The sequence below is a fragment of the Haliotis rufescens genome, unplaced genomic scaffold, assembly GCF_023055435.1.
Source record: "Haliotis rufescens isolate VD_foot unplaced genomic scaffold, xgHalRufe1.0.p SCAF_10, whole genome shotgun sequence".
Taxonomy (NCBI): Eukaryota; Metazoa; Mollusca; class Gastropoda; order Lepetellida; family Haliotidae; genus Haliotis; species Haliotis rufescens.
The window spans coordinates 15,688,255-15,710,121 of record NW_025963780.1 but is presented as its reverse complement, the minus strand read 5'-3'; the positions used below and the strand labels follow the sequence as shown (position 1 = coordinate 15,710,121).

The 21,867-nt window shown below is 38.4% G+C and overlaps 1 protein-coding gene across 1 annotated transcript in view; it reads left to right on the top strand.

Moving 5' to 3' along the window:
* LOC124120940 (receptor-type tyrosine-protein phosphatase N2-like) overlaps positions 1–21,867 on the top strand; it is a 251,353-nt gene that overhangs the window by 217,482 nt on the left and 12,004 nt on the right. Inside the window, exons 14-18 of the mRNA XM_046483855.2 lie at positions 7,336–7,390; positions 10,689–10,836; positions 14,165–14,238; positions 19,319–19,396; positions 21,500–21,619. Coding sequence (XP_046339811.1) covers positions 7,336–7,390; positions 10,689–10,836; positions 14,165–14,238; positions 19,319–19,396; positions 21,500–21,619 — 475 coding nt within the window. The remainder of the gene's footprint in view (positions 1–7,335; positions 7,391–10,688; positions 10,837–14,164; positions 14,239–19,318; positions 19,397–21,499; positions 21,620–21,867) is intronic.

Below are 21,867 nucleotides of genomic sequence, written 5' to 3'. Positions count from 1 at the left end.
AGGCCTACACACGCGCACACACACACATACACACAGCCTGCACGAGGGTACCTTATATCAACCACACACACACACACACAGCCTGCATGAGGGTACCTTACATCTTCCGGGCCAAAACACACACACACACACACACACACACACACACACAGCCTGCATGAGGGTACCTTATATCCACCACACACACACACACACACACAGCCTGCATGAGGGTACCTTATATCCACTACACACACACACACAGCCTTCACGAGGGTACCTTACATCTACCAGGCCTACACACGCGCACACACACACATACACACAGCCTGCATGAGGGTACCTTATATCCACCACACACACACAACCTGCACGAGGGTACCTTATATCCACCACACACACACACAGCCTGCATGAGGGTACCTTACATCTGCCAGGCCTACGCACACACACACACACACACACACACACACACAGCCTGCAAGAGGGTACCTTATATCCAACACACACACACACACAGCCTGCACGAGGGTACCTTATGTTCACTTCACCAGGCACACACACACACACAGAGCCTGCACGAGGGTACCTTATATCCAACACACACACACACACACACAGCCTGCACGAGGGTACCTTATATTCACCAGGCCTACACACACACACACACACACACACACACACACACACACACACACACACACACACACACACACAGCCTGCATTAGGATCAGTTGTAGCTACCAGACATGCAAACAGACACAGCCTGCACTAAGGTCTGTGGTATCTACTATGCCAACAGATTGACACAGCCAGTTCATGTAGCACCAAAGAATTAAGAGATGACTGCTGTAGGTTCTGTTCATGGAGCTTGGTGTCCTCCTGCATCGATGTGCCAGCTGTGAGCTACAAGCCCTCTGATGTGACAGTAATGAGCTACGTCTATTTCTACCAATCTCACACTCACAGGAGTGAGAAGCGTGGATGAGAAATTCAATTTTTCCCCTAATACCTCATTGTGATGCGGGAAGGCCCACAGAGGGGCAAGGGTGGGCTTGTCTTGTCTGTCAAAGAAGTCGCTTGTGTCTTTTGCTGCTCATTAACTTCCAGATGACCCACACCGAAATCTGCCTGGAGTCACAATGTGCCTTGTTAAAAGTCTTTGTCTCCTGCTTCCCCTCATAGTGCTTTGCAATTCTACCATCGTTACGGATGCAGGGTGATCGGTGTTGGTAGTATGATGTTTTAGTGGTTAAGTAAGAATAGGATGAGATACTCAGCATGCTGGGTGTTAACTAAACCTATCAGAAATCTGTAGAAATCTTTCTCAGCTTTCCAGGATTTCCCATCCTAACCACCCTTTCCCTACTCATCCTTGCTGACTGTCAGGATAATCACTTGTGTCCATCAGAACAAGTTTTATTATCATGGCATTGACCTACGCAAACTGAAGACACTGCCACACAGTGTTGTAGGTTCACCAAGAACCTTGCACTGCTGCCACCAATTTAGCCTCACAATGGGCTTGTGTAATGGCAAAGTCGACCCACTTCTCCTCACTTGTTAGCTTTGGTGTTAGCTTTGTCTGGTGCCTAAATCTCACGTCTTAACCTAGACCCTAGTGGTTAGGAAGACAGGATTTCCTCTTCTGGCAGCCATATTGTCTGTGGTGACTTAACAGGCTTGACAGCATTCAAGGAAGAATCCAGGTTTATTTTCAAACCTTACAGGGAGAATTTAGGTTGTACGTCGGTTTTATCAGATTCAGAGATATGTCTTAAACATTTGTTTGAGATATAAAATGATAAATAACATGAATAACATGAATATATGTTTGTCAAATCTTAAGAATGGGGCCAAGTCATACAATATTTATTTTCAGTAAAAACATACTTTATTCTTTGAACTTAAATGCTGAAACTCTTAAAAGAATGTGATCAGAATGAAGTTGCTTTGTATGACTCATGGCACATGCACTGGAGTTAAATGGGCTGGGAAATAATGGTGATTCAAACATTTATGCTGATAAGCAGTAATAACATTCGAAAATCAAACCTGTAGTGAAATTGAAGTCACTGCAGTCTGGCTGGTCTTTTACAGCTTCACTGAATTACTCCTACCACTAAACTATTCCAGTCTTACATCTTTGAAAGAATGATTACACATTATGATGAACATAAAAATGCATAGACAAGCATACATCAGAATCTTTGTTCATATATACCCCAATTATGCTATGGTGTTAAGGTTGATGCCAATTAAAATGAAAGGGTGCATTAGAGGGGCTGGTTAGTGTGGAGTGACAATGAGAGACGGAAACCGGGGATTTTCTGTGTTTAGGTACTGTCTAACTAGGCACTGGGCACCAGACAAAACCATTGATCATAGAGGTCATCAGAGGTCACCAGACACGTTCACAGGAGTGGCAAGCAACTAGGTATGACAGTAATCTTTTCTGGAATCAATGGAACTTGGCAAAATAGCTGAGAATCTATACAACTTAATCTGTACTGACATTAATATTGGAATTGTTAAGAACAGGTTTAAGGTTTTCAATAATCCTCTTTGCTATGTGTTTAGATTTGTGACGGATGGTCTATTTTGCTTGACAAATGACATGTTTCGCTGTCAAGCAAGTATGCCACTAATAAAAAATAGATGTTGCATTTCACAAGAGCCAAAAACTAAAGTGGATCTGTCAAGAACCGAGAGTTAAACTTTTGCATATTGACAAACCCATTTGAAAAAACCTCCATAATACTCTTAAGTGATGTCATTTTCATCACCAAATCATTTCCCATGTCAATTTTGCCAAAATGTTGTTGACGGAAATAAACCTTTCAAAAACCTCAGTGCGGAAAATGATGGACAAATTGTGAGCAGGTTGGGTCGATTGTTGCAGAATTCATTCTGTAAACATGGTAACGGGGCAAATTATCCTCCTGCAGCGACAAATGAATTGTGGGATACATTTTCCCTCCTCACTGCAATTTCAGAAGCAAATTGAAACTCTATACGGTATTGGCAATGTCCAATTTTTGACAGGTTTGTGCTTTGATGAAAATAGACTTGTTGGGTCTCGAACAGCATGTTATGGACAGATTAGAAGTAGAAAGAGAAAAAAGCTTTTATCTTGGTAGAACATGAAAGATGGCTCGGCTGAGCTGATGGCTTGTCTACTGGGAACCAACCCTCCAATCAATATGGAGGATAGTAGGGTGGGTTTAAGGAGGGAAAAAAGATGGTAATTTACACATCTTTTGACAAATCTGCCTTGTTAATACCTGGGTAATCAAGCCACTTTGGCTGCCGACAAACATGGCTTTGCTCACACAAGGTATTTAAGCCACCCTTCTTACTGGTTCAAAGGTTTGGCAGGATATTTGAATAAATGCTCTTTTAACAGAATACTTTACAAATCCTGATACCTTTGATAATCTTTTTTAAACCTTTGCCTTGTTTGCATGTGTTGTGTTTTTTATTTGAAAATATTTTATCAATCTAATACTGATAATTCATAATGTAAAATTACTTTGTACAATTCTGCTCTTTATATTTAAGTAAATAGTACCTGTGCTGAATGTAAATAAATTATTTGTATTTCTAAGGTTAAAAGCCATAACCCTTTTAGCACCTGAAAATGCATTATGTAATTAATCAGTACACCCACGATTGTCTTAGAACACCCTATCATTTGTGGACTGAGGTGAACAGTCAGTATTCGAAATACGGATTTGCAAGCACAGACATAAAATAAGGAAAAAAGAATATGATCTGACAATGGCTATCATCAAAACAGACAATCATCCGTGATGTGGTTCTGAAGGGCTTTTTGTCGGGAGTCTAAAAACACGGATTGATAGAGTAATGAAATATTGAGTTCCTCACAGAAGAAGTCATGAAAGTGCATTAGACTGTAATTTGAAACCTCTGATCCGTGTAACCTCGTTTAAAGCCACAACATCAATATGATACAGGGCTTTTCAGGGCAGCAGGACATTGTGGGCTAGTATGGCCATTAATTTGGAAAACATCTAAATTTACAGGTTGATTACAAGGGGGGTTTTAGAAACTATAAATTATCTTGATTTTTGGGGTTCACCAGAAATCTTTTTAAACTGTCAACATGCATTCAGAATTTGTCTTCTATTTACATTAGATTAAGTAATTTACAGACAAGTAATATATATTCAGATTTGATTTTTCATATTGAAAAAATGTCATCTTCCCAAGGTAAGGGCGTTAACTGACTATGAAAGTCAAGTTTCCACCCTTGCCAAACTAGACTCGAATTTCTAAGCTCGATTATAGTGCCTCTATTGGCTTTTATGAGTTGTTTCCCTTCTGTGTTCCTCATATTGACCAATCAGATTCCACCTCTCATATGACATGCATTTGCTTCAAACAAAAAATGGTGGCACCCCATCTAGACGATCTAATTGATAATCAAAATCTTTATTGTGATAAAACGGCGCTTACTTCATGAAGCACATCAAACCAAGTGAGCACCTTGATTAAAAGCATGGAAATATTTGGAAAATATCTGTTGACGGCGATTTGGCGGTACACATGCTTTGCAAATCCTGCATTCGACCAAAATCTGCACTGCAGTTTCGAACCAGATGTCGATTTTGTTACACGATTTTGATTGGACAATGCATGGACTTGTAAGTCCAAACAAAATATAACACCATTCTTCCAGCCTAGTTCGGCAAGGGTGAAAACTGGACTTTTGTACTCAGTTAACTATCTTGCTTGGGAAAGATGGAAAAATGTAGACTGAAGTGCTCTTACAGGTATAAATTTTATGGTTTCCATGTTATTTAAGATATATTACCAGGATATACTGTTTAGCATATTCATGCGTCAATTCCTCTCTTCACTTGGTTGGCTCCACTCCACCTTGATAACAGTGTAAGAATCTTCATCGAAACATCGTTGTTATCCATAAAGTGATACATTGTGTTATAACTAGGTTGTGTTGTCACCTAAGTTACACAATGTTAAGGAGTGCGCACATGTTTCAGTCATCTTCCTGTTTTATCATAGTTTTGTAAATAAATATAATACAGTTTTGTTTAGAAGGATCAAAATGCTGCCACAAATCATAAAGTTACAAACAATAACATTTAGATATGGTGTTGTGTCTAGAATGGAGACTTCATTAAGAATGAACATGAAAGTATTAGGGTTAATAGATCCAAGCATTCCTACATAAATACTTCACACACATCATCATCCATGTAGAAACATTATTCACAGCTTGAGCCGACAAGAACTGACCTATAACCTCTCACCCCTGACCTTCTGTGTGTCAGCTGGTGTACTTATTTGTATACTAGCATATGAGTTGAGTTGAAAGTACAGCATCAGGTATCACCATGTCAGCACATCCATGTTGCCGAACAGTGTATCCAATGGTGAATGCAGGCATCTATTTATAGACAGTTACAACCCCTTTAATGTAATTTCATGAGTTTAAGGCATTGAACAGCAACACTAGATTCTCATATGGATTGTGTTCCTCACTGAACATTCAGGAAGACTGAAGGTGTCATGGTCGTGCACCATCCTATAGCGTCTTTCTTTCTGTGTCAGACATGGGCAGAGTGGCGTAAATCCTCTGGGGACTGCCATGACGTCTTTCTTTGCCATGTCTACCATTGTATTAGGAAGTCAGGGGAAACATCTCGCTTGTAGTATGTTGTAAGGATGTTGTGAGATTTCATGGAGATGGTGTTGCTGCAGTTGTGTGGGGAGGACTTGATGACTGTGGTATCCCGGGGAGTATTGCATGGCGAGGTTATAGCCATGGAGATTTGAACACTTGTAGAATCAACATCTGTCACATTGATTTGTGGTGTTGTCAGTGAGAACTCATCTACATTATAAGGATGTTTTCATTGCAATAAGGAAGAAAGACAATCTTCAAACCTGTGTTCATTCAGGTTTTAGTTTTCAGACAAGATACAATCTTAGCTTCCACACGACATATGACCTTGCAAGTCTTGTAGTTCGCCATGACATTGCCATACTGTTTGTGCTGACACAGCAATAACAGGAGAAATCAGGGATTGAGACACTGTCCATATGTGGAGGACATAGCAGAGGATGTGTGCAGAAGAAACCTCTGATTTACAGGTTTACATGTCCAGGAATATACCAGTAGACTGACACTGACATCATTTCATCTGATCTAGGGATGATTATAGTGTAGTTACTTCAAGTTACATACGGATCGTTCTTGCTGTGTGTTCTGAGCACAAGTGTATCTTGTGAAATTTCTTTCCTTTTGTGATGTATATTCCGAAAAGAATTTTTATGTATGGAATCCGAGAAAACCTGCATAGTACATCCAACATCTTTGTATTCATTTGAGAGAATGTTCAATACAATCACAGTTTATATTGAGTTTAATTAAAGATGTTGATAAGTGTGACAAAGAGTATTCCATGTGACCACTGTCAGTGATTCGGTTATGGTGGAGGGAAGCTGGTTAAGTCAATAACTTCAGAACTCGATGGAAACTTGAGGGACACTATTTCTCAGGTGTGCCTATGTTGCTGCTGGTTGACAGTTAAAACCATGGGATATGTATCCAAAACAAATTCTGGTGTAGAAAAGTATTATTTGCGATGTGTGAGAAACTGATCCAAAGAATTAATTCAGAATTGGAAATATATATTGAACTTTAGTGTCACGAAGTTCATCTAAATGGAACTAAATGGTATTGGGATACCAATAGGACATATCATACGTCTGTGTGTATGTGTAACTTGTTTATGAAGCGTGATGAGTCGGTTGTATCTGTCTAAGTCCAGAACAATACCGTAGCACAGGATCACTCGGTGACAAAAGGAGGATCTATTTATGGAACAGGGTTATTTTCACGTTGAGGATTATTATTTGTGATTATCTGTGTTGGAGATTTTGACCTGTGATAAGGGAGGGAAACCGCCCACCTCGTTACACCACACTGTGTGGCTTTATCACTAGGGAGGATCGCAGGTGGAACTTCAGTCACGGGCATCACATAACAGATACACACATGCTAGTTTGAATTCTGAAAATAACCAGCATGTGACTTCATCCTTCAGCCTATTTCTATGCAATTTAATGATTTAGCTGTGTTGTCGCAGTCATGGGAACTACGAGAGAGGAGGAGGAGGAGGAGGGGATGTGAATGAAATGGCTGCTGTCCCTGCCGGATTTACGATCACATAGTTAATTAGTGTCCTCGTTCGTTATGTCTGGAGAGAAGGACGACGAGGATTTTGTTCATATTAAAGATTGGTGCTGTGTGTACGATGTGTCTCCATGTTGTAGAACTGAAACTATCTATTTACCGTCTTCCAGGAGCGAGGAGCCAGTGGCATCCAACATGGACATATCGACAGGGCACATCGTTCTGGTGAGTAGAGACAACTCGGAGAGAATCAATATTTGTGAATACTGAATGAGACCTAGTGATAATGCTGTCGTCAACACCGCACTCGGCGCCACACACAGGTTGCTGTGCAGCCTCGGTCAGCGGCGCCTCCACGCAGGTTGTTGCAGCAGAGGAATGGAGCCAGAACTGTCTCTAACAGATGGTGCTTCATCCTGTGTCCTACCAGGCACATACGCATTCCAAAATTTGAGTATGTGTAGATATATAAGAAGCGATTGTTTTGTTAAAAAATTGTGCTGATTGGAGTTTGTATTTTTTAGTAATTACACTCGTTTGGTTTTCAATATTGAAATGGATATGGTCACCGCATCAGTGTACCTAACAAAATATTCCATTTTTGTTTCTTATTTATTAACTTTCCTTTTACTTTGTAATGAGATGTTAAAAATGTTGCTTATACTTTTCTTTTGTCAGGTTGCATAGAATTTGATTAATATGGATGGGATATTTACATGGCAAGAATAATTCAAATCTTATCCCATGTGTTCATTACAATGTGATGCATTTTGGGGAATATCCCCAATATTTTGGAGCAGTCGTAAAACAACTGAGGTGCTGAGTCAGACATGGCATAATGAGCAGTTATTACACTGACAGTAATTAGCAGATGATTACTATGCAAGATCAGGGCCACTGTTGGTCATTTACTCCCAAACCCTGAATAGCTCTGAATGGGAGCCTCTGCAATGCGAAAATAATGTCCAGTAATGTGTCATTTAATGTGGCTTTTTTTCAAAGCAAAATTTATATCAGAATTTAATTATGCTACCTACAATGTTAATGCAGTTTAATATGTGTAAATAACTTACATACAACTTTCACTGAGGTGATTAATGTTATTTGTGTCCAGGGCATTCAATGAAGTCAGAAGCCAAACGGTACACATACTGATACACAATTTAGGCTATCATTACCCCCACATTGTTTGTAGGGCGCAAATGTTTTCACTCTTATTTATTTTTTTATATCGGACTATTCAGTACTTCAAGTGTATTCCTATTTTAGTAATGTGGAGCATCTATTTTGGAAGGAGTGTGTATTATGTCAATATGGTGTTCACAATGTTAAAACATAATGAAAAATTATGTTATTGTTAATATTGTATTTAGGAAATGAGTAAAAATATTAGCATTGGGTTCTTTACAATTTGCAGAAATTGATTTAATAAATTTCTGGTATTCGAACTTAGGATGCTAAAGCAGTAACATTATTTCATATTCTTGAATTGAATATTGCCACATGCACTTTGCAGAATAGGAATTTAAAATTATTTTAAAAAAATACTGAATTATTTCCCAAAAAATTGTGAAACTATCTTCAACACATCTGTGCGCCATGGCCCCAAGGACATAAAACTTTTTGAGGGTCTGGAACCCTGTAGCGCAATACTGTGTGCCCTGATTGGGAGCTCATGATTAACGGTGCAGCAGTTATTGATTTTAATGTGGTACTTGTATCACTGGATCAATGGACCGGTTATATGACAGATGGTTTCGACATTGACGTGATGTGGCCATTATGGCGACTCTCGGATAACACTCGCCAGGAATCACTAGCGTCTCCCTGGTTGAAATAGCCAGGAAGTGCTTGCTACACTCTCAGACAAATTTAACGCATTCCCTGCTTTTAAAATTGGTCTCCCAGCAACCCAATTCATACGACAGTTTGGTGATAACTTTCTAACCACTTTTGCCCTCCTCACGACTCGGAGAACAATTCTGAAGAGAAATAAATGACAACATTTTTCCAATCGGCTGACTATAGACCTGTACCATGATGCTGGGGCCTTCTGCATGAGTACACAAGAGTAACTGTCAGCCTGGCCTCATACAGAGAGATACATGTCCCATACATTGGAATTGGCTGCAGAACCGTCAGCTAAAATTCTCATTTAAGCGATTTGCTAATTTGCATGCTGAAAGACTTTTGGAAATAAATTGTTCTCTCTTGCAAACATTGTGACATTTAGGTATTGATCATTTTTTTAACTCTGGCATTTCCAACTTTGTTTCCCAGCTGTTGAAAACAATATTCTTTTTGTCATGGATATCTGAGATTAACTCATGATTATGTCATGGCTAGCAAACTGCTGTTGATTATAGACTTGGCCCTTCTTGTTTGTATTGAAAATTGAATTTGAAAATCAAGATCTTGAAGGTGCATTTACAGGTGGATCAGATCAAATATTTAAATTTAATATTGCATTCCTGAACAAACAAATAAATAGATTTTACTTGGTTTTCTACTAGACATTATGACAGAACAAATGCTGTCTGGTTCACCATCCCCCTCAATGCCAGGTAATCACAGTCAAGTAGGGACTCAAAAACTGAATGAAAATCACTTTATGATTTGCTTGCCTTCAGTGACCCCAGATATCAACAAATAATGATATAGGAATATTTTATGAAAACTGATGAAACTTGAAGCCTGAACCCGCTTAAACTGTTCTCTGTGGCCAATAATGCCTACCTGTAGTATAAATTACACAGGTAAACAGTCGATAACGAGAATGTGCAAGATGAAAGGGGCAGGTGTAAATTGCCAACCCAGCATGCTATTTCCTGTCAAATATGAGTTAATGGCTCACCATTGATTATTACAGATATGAATATCAATGAAATCTATGACCATGTCAACAAATCTACAACTATGTCAGTGAAACCCACAACCCATAGGTCAATTTCAGACAGGAATAACGCTGAAAGAAAATGTCATTTGCCTTATATTTGTCAAGATTTGACCATTTGACAGTTTAATGTGCTTCTACACCCATGTCCTAATTTACATGATGCACTTTCAAAAGCATGAATCACAAAATTGGGGAGTTTTAATGAATTTTGACGGATAGATAGGCCTAGGGTGTTATTAAGGTTGTTGAGTTGTCAGATGTTTTTTACATGTCTTGGTTGTAATGAGTAGTTATTTGCATGAACTTGTAGAGCACAGCTAACCATGGTGCAGGTGGAAAGATTGAACAAAACAGCACTGATGCTTTCGAGATATTGTGAATCATTTTAACATTATGTTTATATAAAGAACCCTTATTCATTCAGATTCCATTTGGATTTACAATTAGTGAGTTATATTTCATTAATATTTCATAACAATAGTATGAGACTTGGTAGGGGCTACATTCTACAGTTTTTGAACTTGTGTTTTCGTTTGTCCCAAATTCCCCAATTTTGATGTATTTTGAATTGTTGTACGACTTGCATGTGCTGTCCCTGCACTTGTATGTGGTGTTCTGTTGTTGTAGTCTTACATGGAGGACCATCTGAAGAACCAGGACCGCCTTGACCAGGAGTGGGAGGCACTGTGTGCGTATGAGGCTGACCCCTGCGCCACTGCTGTCGCTGCCGACCCTTCCAACACTCGCAAGAACAGATATGGGGACATCCTACCCTGTACGTACATTGAAGTCATATTCACTTTCTTTTTGCAAACTAGGACAGATTTGTAATAAATTTGTCATTACAAATGACTCCATTCTGAACTTAACAAGGTGTGTCATAGTTATTTAGGATCTGCCCTGTGATTACAAAGTATATATTGCAGAAGTTACTGGGGTCTTTGAAGGCTATAACTGAAAATATATTTTAGGTAGGTTAGTGTTGGGTATGAGTTTCAAGTCTGTTTGGATTATGACACTTAGTATAATTAATATAGTCCAATGAGAATGAAATCTATTGAATAATGTATGATTGCTGTATCCAACAAGTTGTGATATGTCCGTACCATAGCGTTCTGGATGAGAACCGTCAGCCATTGATTGCACACACATCCTGTTAGACCAGCATCTGATTATCCTGAGGTATCGGATCTGATTATCGCGATGGCATCAGATCAACAGTATGCATGCACATGCATAATACATGACCACATTCAACTCAAAACCTCTATAAATCAAATGATTTGCAACTCGGAAAGAATGGGACATTGGCCAAACATTGCTTGCAGTTTCCTCAAGCTTTGATTATTCATAGACGAAACCAAAAACCTGTCACCGATCAGCAAGAGCTGTGCGCGCAATTACGCTGTTTATTTCACGTGTTCGGAAGTTTGCCGTGATCACGCACAGGAAGTCTCAGCCCTGTCGGCATAACAACAGGGGCAGCAAGTCGTTTGTCATTACCAATAACCAGTGGCTTTACATAACCTAGTCTTATCACTAATGAATCTAATTGATCAAGAACTCATTATTGAGTTGAGTCTCGTTTGTGTATTTGTTGACAGGATGGAAGTGCAACAAGATCTAGTTTGCTCAGCTTGCTGAATTCTTTATTCCAGAAATTATTTCTCTGAGATAAAGATTTGTAATTGATTTGATCTTGACTCATTCCCAACAGCTTGTCAATACTTGGAGTTTCTTTGGCAATGGTTTTCAGGAATATTGATAGAAAACATGGATTAGAAGTGAGGCAAATTATTTTTTTTCGAGAACAGGTTTACAAAGCTCTTGTTGTGTGACAGGTGAGACAGTTGAGCAGTTTTAGTGAAAAATATATTTGTACAGAGAAATCTAATTATTTAGTGCTATTTGTATCATGCTTTGAGTCATCAATGTCCTTCAAAGTAATCCTACATCACCCATCTCTAAACATTGATAGTGGGTGTCTCACCAAACACATGCAGTTGATTTCATGGCTAAGCATCTGAAGAGTTAACACGCCTTATTCTAATAACACTGAAACTGACATGTGAAAGATATGTTTATTATTGACAGTATATAGAGATAAATGTTGTTGTTTTTAATTTCATATGTAGGAATGTTTTATGATAACAAAAATGGGAATATATTATCGGTCTGAAAAATGTGAATATGTCATCATTGATTCAAGTTCAAACATCAAAAGCAAAACTTGGTGTCACAATTCTGATTTGCTGTATTTTTTATTACTGATTTGCTATGTATACCAAGTGCATTTTTTAATTACAAGTGTATATTTAGCTTCCCTGTAACCTCTCAGATGATGTTTAATGTACTGCTGCCCTGGGACTTTAGGTTTTTTCCACTGCTAAGATTAGTGTTTGATGTGAGACTTGAGAGGAGGTGTACTGTCCAAATGATGTCAGAATGTGTAATTCATTATTGCATTTAATAAATATCTCCCTCAATAATGTAAAATAATATAAGAATATTTTGTGAATTGATGCCAATATGGAAAAAAACCAAACTTTATTTTGTTTGGAAACTGAATCTTATTCTTTTATATGAAGCCTTCTGTTGTATTGTTTTTTGAGATCCTACACTTGAAATGCCATCTTCCAAGTAATGGTCCTTAAGAATTATTAATAAGAAATGCTTTGAATAAATTTCTATTGATGCATTCAGTCAAGGAGCAATATTGCTATTTTCGTCTTTCATGAAAATGAATTGAATACTTGTTTGAAATACTTAATGCTTTATAACATAATTCTATGCCCCAAATACTCAGTGTCTAGGCTAGCATTATTACAGAGCAGTAAACAGATCTTGCTTTGGCGGCCTACAACCATGTACAATGTCACTCCGAGGTCGCCAACAATGGAAATCCTTTCACCCCTACTCAGCTTTTCTTGGCATGTGAATATCGCAAAGAAAATTGCAAGGCTAGCGATAGATTATTACTTCTTTCTTGCCCAACTTGTATTATAGGCACGTAAAATGCCAAAAGGAAACAGAACATGGCCGATATTAGTTTTAAAACTAGCAGATACTTAGCCCTGGGCTACAGAAGGGGCTGCAGCATTCTAAGCAGTAGTTAATGGTCCAGTGATGCATATGATGGATGGGTCGTCTGTGACAGCGGCCAAGGGTTGCCTCCCAGTCAGTCAAGAGACACTCACTCTTTGCTTACAGTCCAGGGCCCACTTGCACAAAGCGATCTTAACGCTAAGACTATCGTAAGCCTATGTTAAATTATGGGAGTTACGATCATCTTAGCGCTAAGATCGCTTTGTGCAAGTGGGCCCAAGTCTGTTTGTGGGTATAGGGCTTATATTCATGACTAGCTAAGATATGCAAAACTACCATCCATTTAAATCTAAATGTGTTCAATCTTTATGTTGTTTATTCATTGTGAAAATGAATGCATCCATGCAGTTGCAATTAAATAATGTTTTATCAGTTTCTGTTATGATATAGCTGTTCTGTTATGGAAATGAGTGGTTGGTTATGCTGTTTTGGAATTACCTCTGATCTTTGAAAACAGTGTGATCAGTGTATTGATTATGGTCGGAACATTTTCATCTTTTGATGTTTCAAAGCAAACAAATTGGAACCAATAGTGATTTTGTTGCCAAAGTGTGTGTTGTGGTTTGAATTGATTTCAAATGTTTAAAAGGCTTTCCTATGACCATTCATGCATGGGGAGAAACAGTGGTAAATGTTTTGAAACATTTGTCTGAATATTTGTCTGAACTGGCATAATGATATCATGGTAAAAAGCAACAAACTGAATTGAAGATATTGTTCACAATCTTTTGACATCCAAGGATCCATCATTAGTAACTATAATTAAACAAAGAATACATGAAACCTCATTCAAACTACAGACTTGGCATCAAAGCATTCTTATTTTATTGGTGCACTTTGTTTTGACAGATGCACATGTAACATGCTTGGGCAATTTAGTGTATTTTCTCCTATCCAGTGTAGGAAAATGCATTACATTAAAAACTGATCATTTCCAAATTATTATTGAGGGTAAATGTCGGAGAAATTTCTGACTTAAATGTCTATTTCATTTTCAGATGACCACTCTCGTGTTGTCATTTCGACTGCTGCAAATGTCTCTGGATCTGACTACATCAATGCAAACTTCATCGTGAGTCATCATCTTTATTTTTTGTGAGAGAGAGAGAGAGAGAGAGAGAGAGAGAGGGAGAGAGAGAGAGAGTCCCCATTCCTTGTGCCAGGATCCACTGGTAGTGTGTTTGAATCACAGATTTGACTTGATTATGATCCTTAGTCTGACCTATTCTAACCCAGAATCTTCAAAGGGCCATTGTATGTTTCAATGACGTTACACAGTTATCTTTCTGGGTCTGTAAATTCCTTTTGAGTGGATTTGACTTGGCCGAAATTATTATTATTATTATTATTATTATTATTATTATTATTATTATTATTTGCTGAGCATACCAGGCCAAACAATAATATACTTGGGATTCATACTAGTGGTTGAAGTTGCAGAATGCATCAGCTGATTTAATGTTTCTGAAGTGAAAAAACGTGAAAATAATACTTTGTTCTCGATATACCCCTGTATAGCCCCTCCCAGTAGCCACCCAGTGAATGCTGATATAAGATTTACATACCCAGTTCCCAGTTAGATATGGACATTTATGGTAAACAGATTCCACATTGGCTCTATATCATGCCATGGAAATAAAGCATAGAACATAAGTAAGAAATATATCTAAATAAGTGTATATACTGAATGCGTGGCTAGCTCAATTGAATAATTCAAGTAAATGACTCCTTTCTGATTCCGTCTGTGTCTGAAGGCCCCCATATATTGGGGTTTTTCAGCTCAAGAGTGACTCTGATTGACTCCACTCAATTTTGTTGAGAAACATTTGTCAGACACATAGCAGATAATTTTCATCTCAAATTGTTGAAATCGTTACAATGTAGTGTCCTTGGAACCATCCTTGTTTCTGCTGAAAAGTGTGGATGTTTTAAGTATGATATTTACAAAGTACAATTGTATTAAGTAGACAATGCACATCTATGAAATAAAAAATGTGCGTGGTTTGCAATAAAGCATGTTTTGTTTGTTGTTTAACGCCACACTAAGCAATGTTCCTGCTATATGACGGTGGTCTGTAAATAATCAAGTATGGACCAGACAATGCAATGATTGACATCATGGATCTATACAGTTGGTATAGATGAGATGCAATCAACCAGGTTATCAAGACTAACCACTCAATCATTTATAAATAAGTTGCCTAGCATAGATTGCTTGGGACCTATATTCTTATCCAGAATCCATACATGTCAAAAAAAGAATCAATTAGTATGAAATAAGAACTATCATTGTCTAAAATAAACATGTTTTGTAATGTGAAACAAGCATAAATTAGCATATGTGATATCAAATTCATGTCAATATAATTTCATTCAATCTTTCTTTTAAATATTAACTACATCGGTCAAAGTTCGGTCAAGGCATTTGACCAAACCAATTTAACTCCTTGCCACAGTTGTGCGCATATTCTTGCAGACAATGCAGTATAATGCACCAACGTGGGACAATACCTGTACAAGCACCAGTCCATGAATTCTGTGATAAGGAATGAATAGCATCACTGTGCAATAAATAAATGATTTCTCTCGCTCTGTCAAAGCATTTTAACAGCCTAATGTATTTGATAATTACAGGATTGCGACAGAGATATAATTTATGAGTTTTATCTTCGAGTACTGGCATCTTTTAATTTTCAAAGACTTCTTAAGATTTGAGATAGAATTATGCCATCAGAGGAGGCCAATGGAGCATGTGATTGCTTCAGAGGAATCGACATAAAGTTCCTTGTGGGTTATGAGTTTGGCAGTTAATTGTCACTCTTGGCTTGGAAATGGCTGAAGATTTACTTGCCAGGTCAAATAGAGTTTAGATTGTTTCCATAAAATATCATAATATGATCCTTGGCAATATTTATTTCTGTTAACGTTATTAGATTATATTTTGAGTTATGAAATTGGGAGAACCATCTTTGGAATTCACATTAAATTGCATTGAGATTGTTTCTATTTTTAAGCAATATTGAATTACTGTACACATCATTCCAGATGTAGGTATGTAAGCATCAATGATCTGACAGTGGAAATTACCGTATGTAAAAGTTGACATTCTCGTGTGTGTGTGGCTGTTGTATTGCCCACATTGTTGGCATGACATAACACAGTGTTTGTCATTATCTAAGACTTCGGGCATGGTTTGTGTGGGGAAGAAGAAAACATATATGGGGCCAAAACATTTAAGATTAATTTATTTTGTTTCTTAAAATCATGAGCAGACATGACATTTTTAAGTACTTGGTAAGTTCCTGGAGTTTGGATATTTGATGTATTTGGAAAGAACAAGAGAACTTGGTCGGCCCATTATTTTCAACATTGATCAGTTTTATCCATAAATTTAGTCATATTTAATTTCTGATTGATAGAAGCAGAATTATTTATGAAAGGTTGTTTTACGGTCTACCAATTTAAATCTATGAAGAAAAGCAGCTCAATGAAAGCTCAAGCCTTAATATTACACAACACTAGGTGAGGGTATGTGATCACACGGATAGGGCCCTGACTGAGGATTTGTATCAGCCATGATCATCAACCCTTTGTACAAAATCCCACTGAATGTTGACCATCTCTACTCATGTGGGTCATGGGTTTGTTTCCCAGTACAAAAACATGAATGTTTCATGCGTCTGTTGTCCCTGGTTGAGAGCCTCAAAAAAGATTTTTCCCAAGGGAAAGTTTCCTCTCCATCCCAATCTGTGAGTTTCCCTCGGCATGAGGTATTACGACATTAGAAATATCACCTTGGATCAGACAGTGAATGCGTCTATTGCAACCGGATCGTAAAACGTGAGATAGATTGATACGTCCTTAATGTAGAGAGCTTGATCCCAAGACAGACGAGGACTGCACTATACTGCTTGCAGTGTATGCTGGGATAGTCATGAAAGGTGAAAATGGCGAGGGGGAAAGGTACTAACTCATCCATACTATCTGAATAATAACTTTTCTGTTAATTATCTTAAGTAATAAAAGTGTAACATTGTTATGAATAACCTATTTGTCAAATATTGCCTACAAGAAAATGGTTACATCATTATGATGTTGGGAAAATAGGTGGTCTTCAATATGTTTGAACATTGCGAAGATGTTTTTTAATTCTAAGTATATTGATCATGGTGCAACATTATTAAGTTTGAAATTTCTGTTTTTTGTCAAAAGAGTATATTGTGTTTCTTGTTTTGATTGAGAGTGCCTTTTATCCTACAGGTTTGAGAGCGGGCTCTGTTGAAAGTCCCCTCCTCACTTTCTTATCAAAGAGGCAGTGGAAGCCCAGCATCTGTTGATTGATAACACTTATGTATAAGGTTCACCTCATTCATAATATCCTCAGCATCCTTTTTAACAGTTTGTGGATGAAAGGCTTGAATATCTCCAGGAAGAATTCAAAGTAGAATTTGTTTCTTGTTAGAGATATATAGCCGTCTTGGAATTAAAGGTGGCTTACATGTGTTATTCAGTTTGTTGAAAGACTTTAGAAGCATATTCTAGGTTTTTAATTAAACACGTTTCTCATGATGAAATGTACTAACAATAGATTCATATTCAGTCATATTTTGAGTAGTAATTCATATTTTGTTTCTATTAAAGGATAAAGTAATATTTCCCGTGAAAGATTGATGGAGTTGAAGTCCTCTCATGTTGTACAATTAACAGAGGTGATTCCTTTGAGGCCTCAGGTTGTCCTCACATGAAACAATTTCAAACAATAGACTTCTAATTGAATATCAACACTATACATTTTTCAGTTAGATCTAAGAGTACAGAACGCTTAGATTGTTTTCTTAACAACTCTGATAAATATACTATAATTTGCCTATAAATATTTAAGTGATTCAGAATTCTTGATAGAAACAAATGAAATGTTTCGCGCCAAGTTGAGTGAGGCTGTTTGACTTGCCCCAGAGTGAACACAGATGGACCCTGTCCAAATTGATTCTCATTTATTTCCAACATGTCAGTCATTGAAGAAAATAACGCCACATCCACATTTTCAGACCATTCCAAAATCTTTTTGAAAAACCCGAGGTCAATCGATTAGGGTGATGTGACTATTGTTTGCCTGAAAACTACTTGTATGAATTAACTGTCTCCAGATTGATCTCGGCTTAAGCAAATAATTAATACGCACTCTCAACTGTTTGCCAAAGTGCCTGCCGCTTGGAATGGGGGGAAAATAAAACGTTCTTAAACATTTCATTTTTAAGCAAGAAATCACTCTCTGTCATGCCTTGACAGTCAGGTAATGTTTCGGAATGCTTTAGGAATCTTGGGTACCATTAGCATGTTGTGTTATGAGAAAGCAGAAAAAAATCATAATGACCCAATCATTTACAAAATATTTTCGCGGAAGTTGGTGGACCTTGAATGCCACTGGAAGACTAATATCCTGTGTAATGATGGATAGCCAGAGATATCACAGGTCAGTAAAGATTCAATTACAACAGAAACTGAATGGGCCTTGAGTCTAGTGTAAAGCTGAATGGATAAATGAATACCCTGAGAATACAGAGAAGTTATTTGTCATGTTGGAGAGATTTAAAATTCAGAATTCTATCCATAATACTGTGTTATGGGACGACTAATGCTATTCTTTTGGGCAGCATAGGATCTAATGCCACACTAACACTGTGTTAGAATAGTACATATGGTTTGCATAGAATTAATGAACGCCTTCTGCACAAGCAACTTTAGCCAAGGAATAATAGGATCAGATATTACATTTTCAGCATGTTCAGGGACGATCTACTAAACTGTGATTAGGTGTACCATAGCCCTTCTGGAACTAGATATTTCTTGCTGCCATTGTGGCAATTTCCATGTTTTGTAACATTCCTCATTTTTGTTTTACATCTTTACAAGTTTGAATGTGACAATGTTCGGTCATTACCATGGCTGACTGACAAGCATTCATTGGGTTTGGGGATAGCAGGACAGCAAGTGATCTGTGCAAGCTGGGCGTGAGCAGTGAATTACACTCAGTAATTAACTACTTGAACTGTTTTGAGATCAAATCTATTCTAGCATATAATATTTGTGTTATGTTTTGCTGAAAGATCAAATGTGTGATTGGTTAACATGCATACTGTTTGTTCTTGCAGACTGACCATGATCCCCGCAACCCTGCATTCATCGCTACCCAGGGGCCCCTCCCGCACACCGTAGCCGACTTCTGGCAGGTAATGCTGGGGACTAGGGGAATGATTGTTCAGAAACTACTTGATAGGTTGTCTTCAGTTATGTCAGAAAATCTATCAGTTATCTCTTAGAGGAATGGACTAGTAGAATTATTCAATTTATTAATTGATGAATTGGATTTTTGTTATTCAGTGATGAACAATGTAGAAACTATTCTTAAGGTAGAGGAAATTGGCTGTGGGTGTGTAATTTGGGGTTGGTGGTGTGACAACAGTTAACGCTTTAGTGGGTAATATTACATGATGTGTGTGTGGTCTGTGAACAGTTTAATAGTAAACATTACATGATGTGTGTGTGGTCTGTGAACAGCTTATTAGTAAACATTACATGATGTGTGTGTGGTCTGTGAACAGTTTAATAGTTAATATTACATGATGTGTGTGTGTTCTGTGTAGATGGTCTGTGAACTGTCACTGTTACCTGTCTATGGTCTGTGTAGATGGTCTGTGAACTGTCACAGTTACCTGTCTATGGTCTGTGTAGATGGTCTGTGAACTGTCACAGTTACCTGTCTATGGTCTGTGTAGATGGTCTGTGAACAGTCACAGTTACCTGTCTATGGTCTGTGAACTGTCACTGTTACCTGTCTATGGTCTGTGAACAGTCACAGTTACCTGTCTATGGTCTGTGTAGATGGTCTGTGAACAGTCACAGTTACTTGTCTATGGTCTGTGAACTGTCACAGTTACCTGTCTATGGTCTGTGAACAGTCACAGTTACCTGTCTATGGTCTGTGAACTGTCACAGTTACCTGTCTATGGTCTGTGTAGATGGTCTGTGAACAGTCACAGTTACCTGTCTATAGTCTGTGAACTGTCACAGTTACCTGTCTATGGTCTGTGTAGATGGTCTGTGAACAGTCACAGTTACTTGTCTATGGTCTGTGAACAATCACAGTTACCTGTCTATGGTCTGTGTAGATGGTCTGTGAACAGTCACAGTTACCTGTCTATGGTCTGTGTAGATGGTCTGTGAACAGTCACAGTTACCTGTCTATAGTCTGTGAACTGTCACAGTTACCTGTCTATGGTCTGTGTAGATGGTCTGTGAACAGTCACAGTTACCTGTCTATGGTCTGTGAACTGTCACAGTTACCTGTCTATAGTCTGTGAACTGTCACAGTTACCTGTCTATGGTCTGTGTAGATGGTCTGTGAACAGTCACAGTTACTTGTCTATAGTCTGTGAACTGTCACAGTTACCTGTCTATGGTCTGTGTAGATGGTCTGTGAACAGTCACAGTTACTTGTCTATGGTCTGTGAACAGTCACAGTTACCTGTCTATGGTCTGTGTAGATGGTCTGTGAACAGTCACAGTTACCTGTCTATAGTCTGTGAACTGTCACAGTTACCTGTCTATGGTCTGTGTAGATGGTCTGTGAACTGTCACAGTTACCTGTCTATGGTCTGTGTAGATGGTCTGTGAACAGTCACAGTTACCTGTCTATGGTCTGTGAACAGTCACTGTTACCTGTCTATGGTCTGTGTAGATGGTCTGTGAACAGTCACTGTTACCTGTCTATGGTCTGTGTAGATGGTCTGTGAACTGTCACAGTTACCTGTCTATGGTCTGTGTAGATGGTCTGTGAACAGTCACAGTTACCTGTCTATAGTCTGTGAACTGTCACAGTTACCTGTCTATGGTCTGTGTAGATGGTCTGTGAACAGTCACAGTTACCTGTCTATGGTCTGTGAACTGTCACAGTTACCTGTCTATGGTCTGTGTAGATGGTCTGTGAACAGTCACAGTTACCTGTCTATAGTCTGTGAACTGTCACAGTTACCTGTCTATGGTCTGTGTAGATGGTCTGTGAACTGTCACAGTAACTTGTCTATGGTCTGTGTAGATGGTCTGTGAACTGTCACAGTAACTTGTCTATGGTCTGTGTAGATGGTCTGTGAACTGTCACAGTAACTTGTCTATGGTCTCTGAACAATCACAGTTACCTGTCTATGGTCTGTGTAGATGGTCTGTGAACAGTCACAGTTACCTGTCTATGGTCTGTGTAGATGGTCTGTGAACTGTCACAGTAACTTGTCTATGGTCTGTGAACAGTCACAGTTACCTGTCTATGGTCTGTGCAGATGGTCTGGGAACAGGGCAGTGTGGTCATCGTGATGCTGTCCAAACTGACGGAGACCGGAACAGCCATGTGTCATCGCTATTGGCCCGAGGAAGGAAGCGATCTCTACCACATCTATGAGGTAGGACTTTAGTAGAATACAAATTCATCATATATGTTCAAATAACACTAATTCTGATTCGGCCACAATTCATATTGTGTGTAAACTAGCAATTAGAAACACTCTTATTCTCTTTTGCAGCTGTTTCTATATTAGAATTTATGGTAATCATAGCAACAGAAGCTGATATGGAAACCTAACCGACACACCTGGCGGTGAAGCCATTATGTATACTACACGCTACTTGACTCAAATACTTGGTGGCATCT